The sequence below is a fragment of the Dipodomys merriami genome, unplaced genomic scaffold (assembly GCF_024711535.1).
Source record: "Dipodomys merriami isolate MVZ:Mamm:240054 unplaced genomic scaffold, mDipMer1.0.p SCAF_56, whole genome shotgun sequence".
NCBI classification, from domain to species: domain Eukaryota; kingdom Metazoa; phylum Chordata; class Mammalia; order Rodentia; family Heteromyidae; genus Dipodomys; species Dipodomys merriami.
The window spans coordinates 379,274-400,040 of NW_027206135.1; the positions used below are offsets into that span (position 1 = coordinate 379,274).

Sequence of the window (20,767 nt, forward strand, 5' to 3'; positions counted from 1 at the left end):
ACTGGAATCAAATTCTACTTTACATGGATGTGAGAAACTGAGGCCCACAGTGGCTTCTTTCGTAGTGGCAGAAAGGGACAACAGCAAGGACTCAACTTCCAGGACAATCGGCCATTCTGCCTTCAGTGGAACTCCCATGGGCCTTCAGTATGGAGACAAATGCCTGATCCACGTGCTGACCCTAGCTTTTCCTGTCTTCATCTGAGTTACCTCACCCTTCGCGCTTGGTGAATCACCTTTCCATGTCTCTCCTTAACTGGACTCAGCCGTGCTGGGCTGGGATGTGTGTGAGCTGTCAGGTAGGTGTGTAAAGTGGGACACCAGGCGGCTGACAGAGATCCCACTCTGCCCTTCCTCCCGTGCGGTGCTGCTGCTGGGAGACGCTGGGTGTGGGCAGTGGTGTCCGTGTGTGAGGGGCTGAGAAGGAATCTGTTCTTATTCTTTGCTGTACTGTGCCCAGAAAGTCTCATTCTTATTCTGTGGATAGATGGTGGGATGTGGCGCTGGAGATGAGGTCCCCGTGGAGTGGGGTCTGTCTCAGGAGTGGTGGGGATGTTCCTGACTTTTTGTAACTGTACTCATTCCTCAATCCTGTCTTCAGTTGGTCTAACAGGACAGGAATGATGCAACCTAGAAAAGCGGTGTAATTCAGAGTTAACTAACAACTGCAAATGCCACATTTCCTGTTTATTTGAAAATAATACATGGATCTGTTCCATAGGATCCAGGGTTGTGAGGGCTGTGAGCACAGGAAAAAGGATGAGAGATTCATGGTTGGGCTGACACTGAATTTTCAGCGTTCCTTTCTAACCATTCTGGATGGACTTGGGGGAATTTGGTTCAAGTAAAGGTGATGACGATTGGGAAGTGTAGACCTTTACTCCGACGTGCGCTATCTCTAAGGGCTTCGAACAGGAAGTGCCTCCAGGGTCTGAGGCACAGCCTGGAGTAGGGAGCCATCCAGCAATGGGGGCGAGATGGTCTGGGATGTCTCAGATGAGGCAGTGGAGACGGGAGACAGCGAACGCTGGCTGACTACCCCAAAGCAGAGCTTGGCCAGCTGGGCAATGGCATGGGAAGCCTGGGCATGGCTGGGGGTAGGGGTGAGGAGCATGGTGGTGCAGTGGGGGGAAGGACGTGGGGCTGCGGGAGGGCACACCGCTCCTGCAGGCGGTGGCTGCAGGCTGTGCATGGTGGGAGCAAGCTCCCGGAACCCCATGCGTCCACTTCTGTCTTCACAATCTTACATGGAGATGATATTTTAACAGTGTTTTCAAGACCAGTGAGCATTTTTCAAAAGGCAAGAAAAGTAACATCTAATTTTCCCCTTTAATTAGGAAAAAATAAGGACTCAGCAGTGAAGCTCTTTTATAAAATCTTTACCAGTTAAACTAGCCAGATATGTGTGGCTCACGCCTGTCATCCCAGCTACTTAGGTGGTTTGAAGCCAGCCCAGGCAGGAAAGTCTGTGAAATTCTTGCCTTCAATTAACCACCATAAAGCTGGAAGAAGAGCTGTGGCTCAGGTGGTACAGTGCTAGCCTTGAGTGAAAAAGCTAATGGACAGCACCCAGGCCCTGAGTTCTAGTCCCAATACTGGCAAAAAATACTAATAAGACAGGAAAACTAATAAGACAGGAAGAGAAAGTTGTATGGGAGGGGTCTAGAAGCCCCCTCCCATCCCCCAGTCCACAATGTGACGTGACTTGGAATTCCAGAGCAAGTCCATGCGAACCCTCCCTTCCTGTTTAGAAACATGCACTAAAGCCAGGTGGCTTGTGAGTGAAGGCTCACAACTTGAATTTATTTATTATCAAAATAGTTTTGTCAGGTAGTAGCCCAAGAGGGTGTGGAGACACAGAGCGACGCAGCCGCCGTAGGACAGACTTCAGCTTGAAAATCTTCCTTGTCACCCCAAATATTGTACATCTCTAGAAAACTTTTCTAAGTTTGTGCTTAAAGCTTTTCATCAATATGATTTATAAGTTTAAATAGTCTCAAATTTTCATCTGTATGCCATTTTACAGATCTTGGTTCATAATTGTTTGGTCTGAAACTTCAATCATCATTGATTATAATAACAGTTCCTTAGTCATAATGTAGTTGATAATTAAATATAAAAATTATTATTTTATACATTACTACAAATCCCTTTAAAAAGACCAAGTTCTGAAAGACACAGAGAGAGAGAGAGAGAAAGAGAGAGAGAGAGAGAGAGAACAAGAAGTTGTTTAGAAAATTGCAGGAGCTTCAAGAGTCTCAATCAGTAAAGCAATACAAGAAAAAAAGAACAGTCTTAGAATACTCATTTTTGCCCCCAAGATTGCTTAAAATAAAAGATGGCAGACTGAGTGGTAGGAGTGTGGTAAGACATATGTGAGCTCAGAGCTGGGGAGGGCCGGGGGGACGGACTGGATGGTGTCAGAGGCCCCTCCTTCCGTACTTGTGCCAGAATAACCAAATTCCATTTGTGTCATTGTGTCTCCTTCCACGACGCACTCTCCTCCCCCCCCTTCGAGTCCCTCCAGTGACCGCTGGGTCTGTGTTGGGGCTTGGAGAGTTGCAGGTCTGCGGGGCTGGCCAGTCTGTGCCAGGGACTTCCGGCACGCTCACCACACACGGCACTTCCTCTCTGGGTTCATGTAGGAATTCTTGCGGCAGTGGAAGGCTTCGGCAAACTCAGCGGAGTTCTGTAGAGTCCCAATGATTCTAGAGACAGACCAAATAAATAACTAAATAAAAAGTTCCTGTCGGTGTGTGACATGCAGGTCTGCAGTCCCGGGGACGCTGGGGAGTTTCTGGGAAGGCCACGTGAACGGGCCACGCCCCCAGCCCTTTTGTGCTATAGTTGTTTTCCAGCCATTTTGAGAAGTTTGTAGGCAGGTGCTAAAGATAAATAGAATCTGCAGAATGCATACAAATCCACCTCTATGTAAAATAAAATACCAGGAACCAAGGCTCCTGTTTAAAGGAAATGAAGAAACACGGACACATTGGAGATGGGCTAGCCCCAAGCATGCTAAATCATACAAAGAAACCCAACAGCCAGACTCGTGCCTATAATACTACCCATGCAGGAAAATAAAATCTGGAGTATCATGACTTGAGGCCATCCCGAAATAAGCAGCAAAAAGCAAGACAGGAAGCATGGCTCAAGGGGTAGAATACCAGTCAAGTGAGCAAGCTGAGCAAGCACAAGGCTCTGAGTTCAAACTCCAGTACTTCCAAAACAAATGAATGACAAATATTGGAAATGAGGCCATGAAAAAAATTCCACGGCTTGTCAGTGATGTGAGTTTTATAAAGTAGAACTTGATACACATGTTTGAAAACAGAAGAGTGTAACATATTGAAATTTGTTTTAAAGGTGGAGGAGCTGAGGGAGCTTTGATTTGGGTACATTGTATGTGTGTATAGAAATATCAAAATGATACCTTCTCCGTACAACTGATATACACTAATAAAAATGTAAAAAGCAAAGAGAAGAACGCAGCTCAGTCCTCACTATGACCCTGATAGCTAACCAAGTACTGGGTTTCCAAAAAGAAATCATATTTAAATTGTGGACTTAACATCTACCATATTTAAAGGAATTACTTTTTAAGTATTAAGGTTTATTTAGAAGCACATTGGGGTTTAGGAAGGCAGCATATGCCAAACACAGCCTCTGGTTTTACATCAAGAATGTGTTGTCTTTTGTCTGTGATGCTGTGTGTGCTGCTTGGGCACAGGTTTACAAATTTCCCTCTGAAAATATTTTCATGTACAACATCAAGCCTTGTTTGTGAGTAGCAGCTCAGTGGCTGTTACTTTTAAAGTTCCTGAACAAATATGTTTTGCTTTGTACAGCCAGGAAGCAGCATGCTTGCAAAATAAATGTAAACTCAACCTTTTGCCAAGGAAATCCCTTCACCTCCAGAGAAAATAATAATTTCCTCAACAAAAAGTTGGCGTTCCATTTACTCTTGAAATCACACACACATACTTCTCTCATTATGAATGAAAAATAGTTGGAGATATCTTTTAAGCCAGAACCCCCAAAGTTACTAAGTGATACAAATACGTTCCCACATGTTATGAATCAAAAAAATGTTAGCGATTATAATTGTATAAAATTATGTAAAAATTGTATGGTTTTAAAAATTGGGGGCAGAATACTGTCAAGTGCTTACCTATTAACTCCTAAGGGCAAGTTAGTTATTGACATTCTCATCATAAGAATGAGCAACACAGCTGGCTGCCGATGGTACAGGCCTGTAACCCTAGCTGCTGAGATCTGAGGGTCACACTTCAAAGCCTGTCTGGGCAAGACACATGGGACACTCTTATCTCCAATGAGCCAGCAGAGAGCTGGAAATGAAGGTGAGAGGCTCAAGTGGCAGAGCACCGGCCTTGAGGGAGAAAGCTAAACAAGAGTGTGAGGCCTTGAGTTCACACACCTGGTTCAAAAGAGAGAGACACATACACACAGACAGAGACAGAGACAGAGAAACAAGAGAAAGACAGAGTGACAGAGAGAGACAGTTGAGAGAGACACAGTCATACCGACAGAGAGAGGAGCAACAAAAAGCCCTGGAGCTTCAGTTAGTAGAATAATGCTATGCAGTTGATAAATTTATGGGGGAAAAGGGTATAGTTCAAGATTCTGTGCTCATCAAGGAAGGTAGCAAATGTATTTTAAGGAAATACTGCTGTAGTGGTTGAGACTGATTTTTCCTGCTGTGAAGTTAATTTCTAACTCTTCTTCCTTGGGGGGAGGGCAGGCAGGCAAGGCATTCCATTAACATCATAGGAACCCAGGTGTTCATGGGTACTTGGTTTAGTTCACGGGGGACATGGGGGACACATTTAATAAAATTGATTATATGGTAGAGTATGTGAATTATAAATGTTCCCTGCCAGTCTCAGAATGTAATGATAATACTTTCAACTTACCAAGATTCCCATAATGGGAAACCCCCACCACACCCTTTTTTTGTTGTTGTTGGTTGTGGGGTCTGAACTCTGGGCCTGGACGTTGTCCCTAAGCTCTTCAGCTCAAGGCTAGTGCTCTACCACTTGAGTCACAGCACCATTTCCAGCTTTTTCTGCTTATGTGGTGCTGAGGAATCGAACCCAGAGCCACCTTCCCAGCCCTTATACCTCCTTTTTTGACAAAAGGAAAAGACAACGTTTTTGTTTTTGTTTTTTTTGGGTCCGGTCGTGGGACCTGAACTCTGGGCCTGGGCGCTGTCCCTCAGCTCTTCAGCTCAAGGCTAGCACTCTACCACTTGAGCCACAGCACCACTTCCAGCTTTTTTCTTTTTGCTTATGTGGTGCTGAGGAATGGAACCCAGGGCCTTGCATGCAAGGCAAGAGCTCTACCACTGAGCCACCTTCCCAGCCCCGAAAAGACAACTTTAAAAAGTGAAAACTAAACATTTCTTGAATGTGCTATACTGGGAAATGATTGGAACTGGCCTGGTGCTATCTTTTGTTCATTACCTCCACGGCAGCTAATTTGGGTTTGCACAGAATATGGCTGCTGAGTGAATGGAGTTTGAGGGAACTGCAGGGGAGGCTGCTCAGCGTGAGCACGGAGCATACTTGGTGTGAGCAAACTCAGGATCACGGACAGCACACTAGGCATGAACACGAGGCATGCTTGGTGTATAAGCACACTCAGCAGGAGCATGGGGCACGCTGGACATGGTCGACATCCCTGACAGAGTACACTGGGACAGCTGGATTCTCCATTCACACGCCGGCCGGCTACAGTGGTGTTTCATGACCCGAAGTGTCCCCTCCAGGACTGTATGTTCATGTTCCTTCCAGGTAGGGCTTTTGTTCCCTTTTGTTCTCAACCTCTGTTTCCCAAACACCCCACGAGGACTTTCGTTACTATTTTGTTTTCCAGACATTCTTGCGTGGGGGCGGGTGCTGTTGATGGGGGTGGATGTTGAAGTGTGATTATTTGTGGAGGAAGGGGCAGTCTTCAGAATTCAGCCTCCAAAATGGCTGCTTAATGTCCAGAGTCCAAAATTAGAAAGTTGGCGGGTAGTTCTCTTTCAGCCCATGGTGTTCTAATTTGGGAAGGACGTTAAGTATCTCCCAACTCAACTCTAGATCCTAGAACTCACAACATTAGGGCTATTGCACTCCAGGGCTCTTAGAAATTCCTTGCTGGCTTTAAAGGAGCATCTTTCTTCCTGGAATCCATCAAGACCCAGGGTTAGGACACAAATGTGCTGGAGTAAAACACCTGGGACTATGAGTGGGGCCCTCTCTCCTCATGTGCTATTGTATGCACTGGTCCTCTCTGTGTGTCTCTGTCTCTCACATGCACAACACTACGTTATAAACTCAGAGCCAAATGTGGTAGCAGTGCAGACAATGTGGCGGTGCCTGGCTGCCCCTCAGGCCACCTACCTGAAGTTGCCTGGACTGTGCACGTCTGTCTTAATGGAGTTGAGCGCATACTCCGGCCGGTAGGTGCCACACCACACCTAAAGATCGGAGTAGACAAAGCAAAGCAATGTGCTCAGGGCAGGTTGGAGGAAAAGCACAATTAAAGTGGAATTCTGCATTCTTCAGTAACGTTTGATAAATGGCAGCCAGGACATAATCACGATCATAGATGAGGTCTGACCATCTGTGGATGCCAGTCAACCCCAAGGTCCTGTCACCACTGGGGAAAACAAGGCAACATGCACGCAGCACAGAAAGTTCTGTGAAATTACACATGCTTTGCATCATACTCAATCAAGAAAGATGCAGTACCTGGGCGAAGTTCAGGAAGAACAGTTGTTTGTGATTAAGGTCAAGCCCAGGAAGGAGTTTCTCTTCGCCGTTCTTTTTAACGTAATTCTGATAGGCCTGAAAGCAGAAGGGTGGTTATATTGACTGGATGGTCACAATAAACCTACTCAGAAGGGCGTGGACTCAAGTAATTAGTCTTCCACATCAAAATACTGTTCATTTATACCATTTTGTGGGTTTATTTACCAATACGCCGCAAAGAACATGACACTGCTTTACAAGAACGAGAGCCTGGCACGTGCCAGGTGACAACAGTGGTGTTTACATGAATGGATGACTTAGACCTGCTGCTAGTGGCTTACATAAATGTCAGCTCCAGCTAGATGGGGACATGCGGCTGGCTGCTGAGGTGGCCATTTGTCACGGCTATATTTAGCGTAGTTACTACTCTGCACAAAATAAACTCTCCCAGATTTAGCCTAAGTGACTCTTGCCAAAAGTCAAGAGATCCTTAGTGTCCCAGGTGTCCAAGGGGAAGGGCCAGTGCCCCCGAAGTTGGGGCAAAGAAACCAGATCGCAGTGACATTAGGAGGTAGGAATTAGGCCACTTGAATGACAGAGAGGGTTCTCAGTTCTTAAGGGTTTACACACCACTACTAAAAATTGCAACTGTCCTTCATTCCTGTACCAAACACACACACTCTCACATACATTTGTATGCTGATCTCCTTAGTGTATGAAAATATTTAAAGAGATTGACCCAAGATATTCTGTACAGTTCTTACAAAGGAAGGGATCCCACTGGGGAAAGAGAAGGGTGTCTCCTTTCTTTGCCTCCTTTGCATGGATCTGCGGAGCATCTGCAGGGTGAACGCGCAGAATCCTACCTCGGGATCCTACCAGCTCACTGCTGTGAACTTTTTCAGGCCCCAGTGAAAGGATGGGAAACTCGGTGAGAGCCAGGAGGACCGAGTCTGCTTCAGGAGAAGCAGACGGCCAGGGCAACAGAGAGGGAACCAGAGAGGAGACATCTCAAAGAAGGAGGGCCTCACAGAGCGAGACGGCTCTCATGATGCTCAGCTTCGCAGCCATGAGGGGATGGGAGGCAGACACTGCTGGTGAGAACTCCACCCAGGGTTCGGGAGATCCCAGTGCCTGCCCCTCACTGGGACACTGAGGTGCGGTCAAAGCAACACGGCCATTATTACTGTCAGAATAAAACAGCACCACTCACCCTGTACGCCTGGCCCAGGCCTCCGTTATCTGCGATGTTTTCCCCCAGTGTGTTAATTCCATTGAGCTGTTTAGAAAAGATCCTTTGTTAGGACTGCTGAGAAAAGCCAAGACTTCTCCTAGGACTGACCATATCTGAGAGCTTTCTGGACAGTTCTGAGGACGTACGTGCTGCCCGCCCGCCAGGTCCCAGGTGAAGTTCCCGTACTGGTACACCATGCACTGCGACTGTGCCTTGAAGTTGTCGGCTGACTGCTGTGTCCACCAATCCACGAGGTCTCCATCCTTGTTAAAGTTTCGGCCTGTGAGGTGTTTATTTAATGAGGGAGATGCGTTATAGCAAGAATGACAGTATCTCCTGTCCTAGTTTGGTTTTGTTCTTTAATGCCCGTAAAAGTAAAATCACAGAAAAAAGTTAACCTGCACAGCTGCATTCAAAATTCTAATGTCATAACAAGGACACAGATGCACAGACGACCTGCGTGTCCCCAGGAATCTTTAGTTTCAAATGACAGGCGTGGAAGACTACTATGTGGAGAAGAGCAAACGGGGCAGAGGATGGGAGAAATTGCTGGCTTCCTCATCTGGGGAAGGCCCACCTGGTAAACAGTCCTCATCTGTTTAATTTGGCATTCTGGAACGTTCAGAAGGTCAGCATTGTTACTCTGGGCTTCCTATTCCTCCAGCCCCTGGGAGCAACTGCTCAGGGCTGTATCTTTCTACTTGAAACACTCCCCCACCCCCTTCCTGAAACCTTTTTGCCACATGATGCTGTTTTTCCTCTTTTTGACTTCCGGTATCTGAGCATTTACTTGTACTGTTTGATGTGAACCATGAAGTAAGGGAGCTGCCAGCCATACACACACACACACACACACACACACACACACACACACACACACACACACACACACACACACACACACACACACACACACACACACACACACACACACACACACACACACACAGGTCCCCTGCTCCCTATGTATGAAGCGATGGAGTTTTGTATAGACAATTATAACTCTGGATTTTAATTTCTTCATCGGTAGTGCTGAGGTTTGACCTCAGGGTCCCTCTGCTTTGCATGGGAGCTGGTGCTCTGCCACTTGGGCCATGCCTCCAGCCTGTATTTTGCTATTTATTTCAAATACAGAGTCTCTTGGTCTTTGGCTGGCTTTGAGCCATGTTTCTCTGGACCTCAGACTTCTGAGTTGCTAAAATTTCAGGTGTGAAGCCACCAGCTCCAGGTGATACACTGCTAATTCCTAGAGGTCAAATCCCAAAGGAAATATCCCTGGCACTTACCGTTGTCATCAAAGCCATGGGTGATTTCGTGTCCGATGACCATACCAATGCCCCCGTAGTTGAGGGAGTTGGACTGCTGGGCGCTGAAGAAGGGCGGCTGCAGGATGCCAGCCGGGAAGACTGTGGGAAAGACGGGGCAGGAGATGAGCCCTGTCTACTCTACGGCTGGCAGCAGGCCTACCGTGGGCTTCTTGCTTGCCCACCTGTTTTCCTCCGTGCCAGTGGCACTGGGGCACATACAGGACGGTGTGGTGGGAACTGGAATCATGTGGCAAGAGCCAGGATGGCATGGCATGAACCGGGACAAGCCCTTTCACATCAAGGCAGTCAATCTACCGTCTAGGACTGATGTGATCATCTGATTTACTCACCTGATCCACACCTGAGATTTTTTTAAGATTGATTTTTGTAGGGAAGAGTTTGGAGCAAGGATGATTTATTCCTGACCTTCACAAAGCCCTTTCCCCGTGGTATATATGTGGGAGACATGGTTACTCAATAGTTCAAGTATTCATTTTAATTGTCTAAGACTTTAACCTTTTCTAATATGATCTCAACTAACGCAGCCCTGCATTCCAGGCTTCCCGCCCACAGGTTATTCTGAGCTCACTGTCTTCAAGGCACCTGGGACTACCTCACATTCTGTGCCTTTTGTTGGTTATGGTTGGATTTCTTCCTTGTCCAATCTTCTCCTGCCCACCTCAGCACCTCAAATACGTATCCTATTGGGAGCCAAGGCTTGAGTGTCTTTGTTGGCTGGGACACTGGAGTTCTTCCTTGTTTCCAGAGCCTGAAGCCACAGCAGTGGCTGACCTGAATTGTGAGTGGTGATGGGATGGCTCATCAGGAGAAGCGAATGGGTGGAAAATCCTAACAAGTGCAGCCCAGCAGCTGGCAGATCGTGGCTTGGGGAGGTCCACCCCTGGCCCACGCCGACCACTGGCGTTCTGCGCGCAGGTGTGGGAGCATGGCACTCCTTCCCCTCCGGCCTCCCGAGGCAGCCGGCAGGCCTTAGGCGTGGAAAGTGTGCCTCTCTGCTGTGTCTGGGGGCCTAGTGTCTTTTGCTGAGTGTGGGAGGTGAGGCCTCCTTTTGCCTGCATCTTCATGTCACTCTGACCTCTGCCATCTTGGCTCCGCCTTCTTTTGGTCTGGAGAATGACCTAGTCCTCTACCTTCCCTCCTCACTTCCTGGCTCACCCATCATGCATCATGCCAAGTCTAATCTACCCTTTGTGTAAGCCACAGTCACATGACAGTGCCTCTCTGGTTGGGACCCCTCCCCATCCATGGGGACGCTGGCTACCTCTGCTCTCCATCTCACTAAGCCCTTTACCCCAGCCTTGCAATCTTGCCCTCCTCTCTGCCTCCCGATGCTTCCTAGCAACATGGATGTGCCTTTCTTCTCTTCCTTTGGGGTATATTTAATTAAAACAACAACAGTAATAATACTCACTGTTGGTCTGGGACAACAATGTATAGCATGATTAATCTCTGACCTTACAAATGAATGCTTACAGCTCTGTAATTCTGTATTTGTGCTTGCAAATTCTAGGCTCCACGAAGGCTCTGACTCATTGTGTTTTGTCATTAGGCAAAGAGCCTTCAGTGGGAACACATTTTTCCATGCAAACCCCAGGGCTGGTGTTGTGCAAGATAGCAGGAATTCACATGAAAGGCCCTGACCTTCAGAAATTTAAGATATTGAAAAAAAAAATAAAACACCCGTAAGATCTAAGTACCACAGAGTACTAAATGTTTTGTGTGTGGACTAAATATGACCTAACCTCCTGCTCTTATTTTTCAGGGATAAATATTATTTTTACAGAAGGACTTTTAAAAAACAGGAAAGTTGCCTTCATGTTCAAATGACAAAATAATAATAAAAAGCCCTTTGTCCCTGGGGAGTTCTGATGAAAGTTGGATCTTGCATGTTTCTGCCGGAGCTAAAGATGCCAAGAAGTTATTTTTAGCCGGAGGTAAGAGAGTGGTGTGCAGTACTTTATTAACTTAAAGTGAGCGCTATCTCCCACACTCTGCACTCTGATTAAAATCCACCCATTATATAAAATGCTCTTATGAAATGTGCTATCAAGACTAAACATTAACTATAAAGAGCCTGCTGATTTAATTACAGCCTGGCATGCCACTCTTGAGCAAGTGATAAGATTTTTATGGCTCGTATTAAATACTAGTCTTTAAGTTCAACTTTGCAGATTATGATTTCACCTTTGACTCTGTCAGCTAAGCCTCGGTCATGAGAATCTCCCCATTCGCCTTATTGCTGCTATTATCAGCTTTGCAACTGTTGTTCGTAGCCAACTGCCTTAGCTGTGCTTTCTTTCAGTACTGGGATTTGAACTCAGGTTTTCTCTCTTGCTGGGCAGAACAATGAGTCAAATGAGGCCAGGCGCCAGTGGCCCACGCTTGCAATCCTACTGAGGAGGCTGAGATCTGAGGATCACCCAGGCAGAAAAGTCCCTGAGAGACTCTGATCTACAATTAACCACTCAAAAACCAGAAGATGTACCATGGCTGAAAGTGGTAGAGTGCTAGCCTTAAGCAAAAGAGCTCAGAGACAGTACCCAGGCCCTGAGTTCAAGCCCCACGGCTTGAACAACAAAAGTCAAATGAGTAAGTGCTTCGACTTGAGGCATTTTGTGTCCATGTGTGTAAGTGGGGTTGTGTGTATGCCGCACGCTTTTCTATATTCTTTCACACTTTGTAATGGATCTCACGCCAAACCCACCAAGGCTGTGATTAGGGAGGTACACATGCTTGCGCAAGCTCTGGTGCTTGTTCTGCAGGCATGGAGGGGTGGGTGGTCCCATGGGTTTGGGTCCACACCACCCCCCTTTGAAGACTTAAATGAGCTTTAAGAGAGGCCACACTCATGCAGAGATCCTGGTGAACTGCGTACCTGGTGTGGCTGCGGCAGGAGCTGGGTGTGACCTGACACACTGTGAAGATAAGAAGGGTCTTCTGGGTTGAGGATGTGACTCAGTGATAGAGTGCATGCTTAGTGCATGTGAGCCCCGGGCTCAGGACTCACAGAAGCACATTAAGGAGGAGCAGCGCGGGAGACAAAGAGGAGGAGGGGGAGCAGAGGAGAGGAGACAGAGATCTCTCCAGAGTGATGAAGCCCCAGAGAGAAAGACATTATGGAACAGGCTACTCTTGTCCTTGAGGGACACCACCTCGGCCTGGTGACACAGGTCGCAGTGTCACCACTAACATGGCTAGGCCTGCGTTTAAAGAATCCAGAAGGCAGGGCAGCCTAGACTCTGAGCTGGTTTTAAGGTAGGTGTGCATGCCTTGTTCCTCATCTCTGTGCTATGTGACTATAACCTCCTCTGACTATGTAGTTTCTTATTTTCCTATCATGTACTGGAGTAAATTCCAGATGGATTCAAGATTTACTCTAAAAACAGAAACCATAAAAATAGCAGAAGTCTTTCCATTTCCTAACAAATGGGCCAATGTCATTCTTTCTGATGGAGGCATAGAATTCCATTGTGTATATATACCACATTTTCTTGATCCATTCATATACTGAGGGGCATCTGGGTTGGTTCCATATCTTAGCTATGGTAAACAATGCTGCAATAAACATAGTTGTGCTGGTAGCTTTAGTATGGCCTTGTTTGTGATCATTTGGGTAAATGCCCAAAAGTGGGATTGCTGGGTCATAGGGGAGCTCTATGTGGAGTCTTTTGAGGAACCTCCATACTACTTTCCAAAGTGCTTGAACGAGTTTACACTCCCACCAACAATGCAGAAGGGTTCCCTTCTGTCCATATCCCCTCCAGCATCTGTTGTTATAGCCATTCTAACTGGGGTGAGGTGGAATCTCAATATTGTTTTGATTTGCATTTCTTTTATGGCTAGAGAAGTTGAGCATTTCTTCATGTGTCTATTGGCCATTCTTATTTCCTCTTCAGAGAAGTTTCTCTTTAAGTCTTTAGTCCACTTATTAATCGGGTGGTTGATTTTGAAGATTTGTTGTTGGGAGATTTAATTTTTTGAGTTCTAAGTATATTTTATTTATTTAGGTTGTGGGGCTTGAAATCTGGAACTGGGCGCTGTTCCTCAGCTCTTCAGCTCAATGCTAGTGTTCTACCACTTGAGCCACAGTGCCACTTTCTCTAAGTATATTTTAGATATGAGGCCCTTGTCTGTTGTATAGCTAGTGAAGATCTTCTTCTAGTCGTTGGGCTTTCTATTGCTCTTGTTAGCTATGTCCTTTGCCATGCAGAAGCTCTGCAGTTTCATGTAATCCCATTTGTCCAACCTTTCTTTGATTTGTTGTGTTTCTGAGTCTTTATCAAGAAAATTTTGGCCTATGCCAACGAGCTCTAGAGTTTCTCCTATTCCTTCCTGCAGTGTTTTCAGGGTGTCCGCTTGACTTCGAGATCTTTGATCTATTTGGAGTTGATTCTGTTACAGGATGATATATAAGTATCCAGCTTTAGTTTTCTACAGGTGCTTAATCAATTTTGCCAGCACCATTTACTGAAGAGGCTGTCTTTCTTCCATTCTGTTTTTAATTCCCTTATCAAAGATTAGGTGGCTATAGGTCTATGAGTTCATTTCTGGGACTTCAGTTCTATTCCATTGGTCCTCAGGTCTGTTCATGTGCCAGTACCAAACTTTTATGATTGCTATGGCTTTGTAGTAGAGTTTGAAATTTGGTATTGATATTCCTCCAGCACTGTTCTTTCTGCTAAGGATTGTTTTTGCTATTTGGGATATTTTTTGTTCCATATGAATTTTTGGATTGCTTCTTCAATTCCATTAAAGAATGAAACTGGGATATTGATAGGTATTGCATTGAATTTGTAGATAGCCTTTGGCAGTATTGCCATTTTTATCATGTTAATCCTCCCAATCAAGGAGCCTGAGAGGTTTTTCCACTTTCTTAGTTCTACTTTAGTTTCCTTTTTCAGGTTTTTAAAGTTTATATCATAGAGGTCTTTCACTTCTTTAGTTAACTCATAGTTTTTAAAAAAAATTTTTTTGTGGGGTTATTACAAAAGGAGTTGCTTTCCTGATTTCAGCCATGCTCTTCTCATTATTAGCATAGAAAAGCCTTTGATTTTTGAGGGTTAATTTTATACCCTGCTACTTTGCCAAAGTTTTGGATCAGCTCCAGTAACTTGGGATTGTATTTATAATGTACTATGTGATTTTTTTTGTTTCTTTTGTATGTTCTTCCCCCATGGTATAACCCCTGTTTTCACTAAACTTGATCCCAGTGTCCTGCATCTTGTATATACATTTTTCTAATTTGGGTAGGGGAAAGGAAGTAACAAAATGCTGAAATAAGGATACAGGCTGATCCATTGTAACAATGAGATGTACAAGACACTATGTTGAAAACGAAGCAGTTGGGGAGGTGGAGAGGAAAGGGATGGTAGAGGAAAAACAAAGTAACGGTAACAATGCTCCATAGGAAATGTACTCATTACCTTACTCATGTAACTGTAACCTCTCTCTACAATATCTTTACAATAAAAATATATATTAAAAATAGCAGAAGAAAACAGATAACTTCTTAACCTCCTTCCTTAGACTGAGAAACAAAAGGAGTTCATCATTTTAAAATAAAAGATAAACTTCTTTCAAGTTTTTAAAAATCCATGGTAAATATCTCGAAGGATATTTTGTAATTTCTAATCAAATTCATAGCATATTAAAAAATGAGTCTGAGGATGTTGTTCAGATAGAGAATGCATAGTTCAGAATGCTGGGATTCCGTTCCTGTTGTAGGCTAGTCTTACTTGGAGATGTAGGGTGGCCTGCTTCCTCACAGAAGCCCACAGCTGCTCGTCGAGGAGACCTCTGTGGAGATGGGGCCGCGTGGGAACTTTCCTCACACACATATGTGTGTGTGTGTGTGTGTGTGAATGTATATATATATATATATATATATATATATATAAAATCAAAAGTGCTTTTCACACAATTTCACATACAAACATATACATATATATGTATATATACATATTTTCTTTTTTAATCAAGTGATTTTCACAGTTTCACACACATAAATATATGTGTGTATGGAAGTGGCGCTGTAGCTCAAGTGGTAGAGCGCTCGCCTTGAGCTGAAGAGCTGAGGGACAGCGCCCAGGCCCAGAGTTCAAGCCCCATGACCGACAAAAAAAAAAAAAAAAAAAAAAAAAAATATATATATATATATATATATATATATATGTGTGTGTGTGTGTGTGTATGTTTTCTCTTTTAATCAAAAGTGATTTTCACACATTTTCATAGAGCTCAACATGATACACTGACATAATTTCTCCAGAGCCATCACACAGAATTCCTAAAGAACAGAATCTGCACAAAGTTGACTCTTGGTACTGATACAGAGTGCTGATACTGACTCTGAATCTCAGCATGACTTTATAGAGATTTACTGAGCAACAACTTTGAGATAGTACTTACAAACCAGAAGGCCATTTTAGCTAAATATTGGAATATCATCAATGAAACAAAACCACTTAATCCAATGTATACTGATTTATGTTTTCCTATATAGGAGAAAGAAGTTCATGGATATATTCTACTTTTAAGAAGTGTATCCAACCAATAAGCAACTTGGCTTTGGCTCTAGTCCTGGATGTGTATTATAAGTGAGTGGTGGAAAGCATTATGGGTTGGGAGTGATAGAAATAATGAAAGGATTACTTAGGAGAGCACCTTACCTATCTGATTTCTGCCTGAAGAATAAAAGGCGTTGACCACGGCGGCTCCGCTGATCCACCTGAGGAGAGAAAAAGAACACAGAAAAGTCATCACAGCGCCTGATCCACTCTGCTCACCAGAACCGTCACCTTCTTCCTAGACACATGTTAGCTCTGTTCAAAGTAGGATCAACAAGTTAAAATTAGCTTGCTAGGTAGAAGCTCATGTGAAAATGTTTCTATTGCTGCAAAAAAAAAAATCAGTGCATATCTAGGTCTGCCATCTGCTACCTCATTTGCATGAATTTTCAGGGAGGCATATGACAGCGTGGAAGATATTACAGTGTACCTTTTCAGGAACTGCGGTGGGTTAAGATCATAATGAAATGTGGTTTAGCCCTAACACGAAATAACTAGGCCAATGATCCTGGAGAAGTTGAAAAAATGTTAAAGAATAGGTCATTAAAATGTCTGGTTCAAATACCTCTAATTTTTTTTTTTGGTTAAATTCTACACTTTGAAAGAAACACTTGGGAAATAAAGAGGGATCTCAGGTAGGAACAATTATTGATACTGGTCTTTAATAAAACTATTTTTCCAAAACGCAGCATTCTAGCACCTGAGCAAAGGGGCATCTTTGTACGATTCACAAGTGAATTTCAGGTGGTTCTTAATTTATCTGTCAGTTTGTGCCATTTAGGCTCTGTAGAGATCTAATAGAAAACAGATCCTGACTACAGGAGGGTCTAGTTTAGTTGAGGAAAGGAGAAAGACACGTGAATAACTAGAATGCAACACTGAATGAAAAAAACAAACAGAAGCAGAAACAAAGCAAGTCGCAGGGGTCACGTGAGAGGCACAGGGCTGGACCCACAGTTCTCAGGTCTTTCTGTGTGGGTGTTAGGAAAGATGGAGATGAACAGTCAGGTGCTCCACACTGGTGAAGCAACAGGAATCTCCTCATCTTAACAGACTTCCACATGTGTACTGCTGGAAGAAAATGGACATGGCTTCGTGTCAGAGGCCGTCTTCAGTGTCAGTGCACCGCGTGCACATAGAGAACCATCTGCTGCTACCCAGTGGGGTCACGCCTGTCACTTAGGTTTACAGCCAGAGCGTGGAGTGTTATTTCCCTTGCAGAGCACAGGAGCACACCCCACAGAGTGCAGCCAGAGCTGTTCCTAGACCTGCAGTGAGCGTGAGCCACACACACACACACACACACACACACACACACACACACACGGGAAATCAGGGGGAAGTACGATTCTTATCTCTTAATGAATGGCAAAAGCCACGAGCTCAAGAACCATCTGGTACCTTACAAGTGCATGCCTTGTCTCCAGGACAGGAGGCAGACTTCTCAGAAGGCCCGGACAGGGTTGGTTGGTTAGTTCTTTTCAACAGTCAACGTCTCTGTGAACTTTGGTTAGTTGGTAAGTGTGGCTGGAGCTGAGGTAGTTCCCCGGCCTGTGCCTCTCCGCAAGCCCTCAGTGCTTTCATTCAGTCACAGTAAAACATTCACATCCCGGGGTGATGGACATACCAACCTCCCTAACCAGCTCAGCAGAGTCATTAATATTGTGGCATTTCTTGCAAGTTGATGACTACAAGAATAAAATGTGTTTATTTTAATTAAACCCCATACTGCCCACTCAGCTAGTAGTGACTCACAGGATAAACAAGGACTCTACGACTTGGAAACCCAACTGATGTGGGATCAGAAACCATACGGAATGAGCGGATTCCGCTCTCTTGATAAACAAATACTGCAGGAAGGAAATGAAGGTGGGAGACAGGGTTGGGGAGAGTAACAGGCAAGGGATCTGTCTGTGTATTTTCACAGAAGTGCTCTGACCCAGGTTCAAGCACACATCAGGCTGCTGCAAAGAGGGCCGGACTGCCACCACGCTCTTCCACTCCCAAGGAAACACTGTTCCTTGCGTGGTTTGAGAACAGTATTTTTGGTGTGTCCCTAACACCTTCAGAGCAGTTGTGGCAGTAAAACTCATTTCTGAGCCACTTGATATTGTTCAAATTGGAGTCCTGATCAAAGTTAAGGCCTTTCCAAGTCTCCATGGTTCAATTTCTCAGTGACAGAATTCTAATTTAGGTGGTGACCTCTGCGTGGACATTTATGTATAACTACAAATGACAGCTGAAAATTGTCTGGCTTTGAACTTGTCAAAATCTTAATAATGAACTAGAAAAAGTGTCCATTCAAATTGTTTTCAAATTAACTCTGATTACAGGAAAGTCATCCTTCCACCATAGGTAGATGAAGCTCACATTTTACCATCTCATGTTGATTGTCTTGGTAAAAATAAGTGTCACGCTTTTTGTTGTACTGCTTTTGCGTCCTCTTGTTGTGTTTACTTTGAGGCGTTTAAGACTGCATGTGATTAATGGTAGTGACTTCCCAGCTGGGAGAACTTTACATATTAAAATGTCCACTGTGAATTATGCCTTCAAGAAAATAGGTGGCTATTTATAACCAGAGAACACCCAAATAAAATTAGAATTATGGTGGCTTGTGCAGCGGCTGCCTTTTTTCCTTTTTTCCATCCCAGCCTCACATCCCCCAGCAGTTTGTCCTGACAATGAGCAGAACTAAACATACTGTGATCAGATGATTAGATTGCTACAGCCTAGATCAGGCCGTGATAACATCAGCCCCAGCCCCTAGTCGAATGCCAGTGGTCTGTCGTGAAATGCCTCACTCTGGTCATGTAAAAGCGAAATCTACAGGGCAAAGCCAACTCTTTCTTCTCCAATTAAACAGTTACGTGATTAGAGCTGCCAGTTCTGTTGATGGACACGGGTCTCCACGCTCGCAGACAGTTCACATAAGTGAAGCCCGAATGTGAGCCTGGGGTGGTCAGGGAGGAGGGAACCCACCCAAGGGGGAGGAAAGGCCAGCTGGAGTGACGCTGCCCCAGATGAGGACACTGCTTCCTGAACAGGCTCTGATGCAGCAGGCCGGAGCCCAGCAGACCTCCCAAGTAGCTGTGTGTGCATGCGGGTCTGTGCAAGTATGCATGTTCATGTGTACGTGCACATGTGCTGTCTGTGTAAATGCATGTGCACACGTGTGCATATGTGATGTAGAGGATGGATGGGGATGCAGGGAGGAAGAACCTTAGTGCTGCCAGCTAAGCTTATGCTCATTGTGGCACTAAATAGCCAGACCCCCAGCGTGGGTCCATCACTGAGTGGAAAGAGGGACCCGGCGCCCCCTTCCATCTCAGACATCTCGTTGACAGCAGCAAGGAGGAGCAGGCACTAGCATCCAGAGAGCTGCAGGCCTCTCCCCCCACCTGCCATCCCAGCACCTGGTCATTCCGATACCATGGAGACCAGAACACAGCCCGCCTGGCAGACACGCAGCCGGCTAAGCCAAAAGCAGACGCCACACTCTGCCCTCCTACGTGTTACTCAGGCCGAGCTCAGCAGAGCTGAAGGAGATCGTTAAGCTGCGTTGAGAGTGTCACCGGCGCGGGCCTGCTCCCCACAGCTCAGTGAGGCCAGGACTCGTGTTCCAGCACGGGACAGGGCAACCCACACTCCTTTCCACCAACACTAACAGAAAGGGGCTGTTCAGGTGCGTGGGTGGTGACGCGGTTCTGGTCTTGGGGGGCATACTCTTGTGAGTCTGAGGACGTGTGTGCACACATGAGCGGCAGGTCAAATGCAGAGAAGTTTCCGGTTTTAGGAACTTGGAGGTGGGTGGGCCACTTGGGTCAGAATTTTCTCTTGGTGACTTTTCTTGTGTCTAAAGTAACCCTGGGCCTTCCTTCTAGGAGAGAATGAAAACCCTAGATGCTACGAGATGCCTCAGTGCCCGCCTGAGCTGATGGCCTGCCTTGGGCACTGGACCCAACCACACAGCCAGGGCCTAATTATATCCCTAGGGTTTAGAACAGAGTTGGGACAGAACAGACATTTGGCCCTTGGCATACCCAGGGTCTTCCATGCCCGGTGAGCTGACCTAACTCACCCTGCAGCTGTGTGTGTGTGTGTGTGTGTGTGTGTGTGTGTGTGTGTGTGTGTGTGCGTGCTTCCCTTCAGAACAGAGAGCAGAGGCTGTGGCCACCAGAGGCCGCATGTCCTCAGCGCCCCCCCCCCCCCCCCCCCCCCCCGCCTCGGCCCCTGCAGGAGTCAGCACAGCCAGACAGGATCGGAGTAATCCTGAAAAATCCTCCCAACCTTAATGGAATTCCAAGAGCTTTGGATCACACTGGTGGAGGAGAATGGAATAGGTTATAAAAAAAATAAAAGTATAAGGAAGAGTGATGAGCAAGCTGTTGGTGGCTCATGCCTGTAATCCTAGCTACTCAGGAGGCTGAGATTGGAGGATTTAGTTTGAAGCCAGCCAGGGCAAGAACATCTCTTATCTCCAATTAACTGGCAAAAAGCTGAAAGTGATGATGTGATTCAAGTGGTAGAGTAATAGTCTTGAGAACAAAAAAAGCTAGGGGACAATGCCCAGGTCCTGAGTTCAAGCCCCAGGACTGGCACCAAAAAAAACCAAACCCTGAAAGAAACAAAGAGATGAATTTGATCAGCTGTGTGCATATATGGCAGTATCACAATGAAATTCCTCTGCACAATAATTGTGTGCTCATAAAGACAGACAGACAGACAACCTGCTTAAAACTCGAGCCCTGGTTACCCAGCTCCCTCCCACCCCACCACAGGCAAAACAGAGCCAAAGGCCTTCTCGGGTGCTCACCAAAAAGTAGAAATGTTTTTGCAGACTAAATGCATTTTGCGTACAGTCCAAAGACACGTTGGAAAGAG

General features: G+C 45.5%; 1 protein-coding gene across 1 annotated transcript in view; it reads right to left on the reverse strand.

The window, feature by feature from the left end:
• Positions 1 to 1,782: 1,782 nt before the first annotated feature.
• Positions 1,783 to 20,767, reverse strand: part of LOC138812153 (neprilysin) — a 69,422-nt gene continuing 50,437 nt past the window's right edge. The window contains exons 17-23 of the mRNA XM_070000082.1: positions 15,989 to 16,047; positions 9,279 to 9,398; positions 8,139 to 8,272; positions 7,972 to 8,037; positions 6,759 to 6,854; positions 6,408 to 6,484; positions 1,783 to 2,708 (exon numbers count right to left, since the gene is read on the reverse strand). Coding sequence (XP_069856183.1) covers positions 2,609 to 2,708; positions 6,408 to 6,484; positions 6,759 to 6,854; positions 7,972 to 8,037; positions 8,139 to 8,272; positions 9,279 to 9,398; positions 15,989 to 16,047 — 652 coding nt within the window. The 3' untranslated portion in view covers positions 1,783 to 2,608. The remainder of the gene's footprint in view (positions 2,709 to 6,407; positions 6,485 to 6,758; positions 6,855 to 7,971; positions 8,038 to 8,138; positions 8,273 to 9,278; positions 9,399 to 15,988; positions 16,048 to 20,767) is intronic.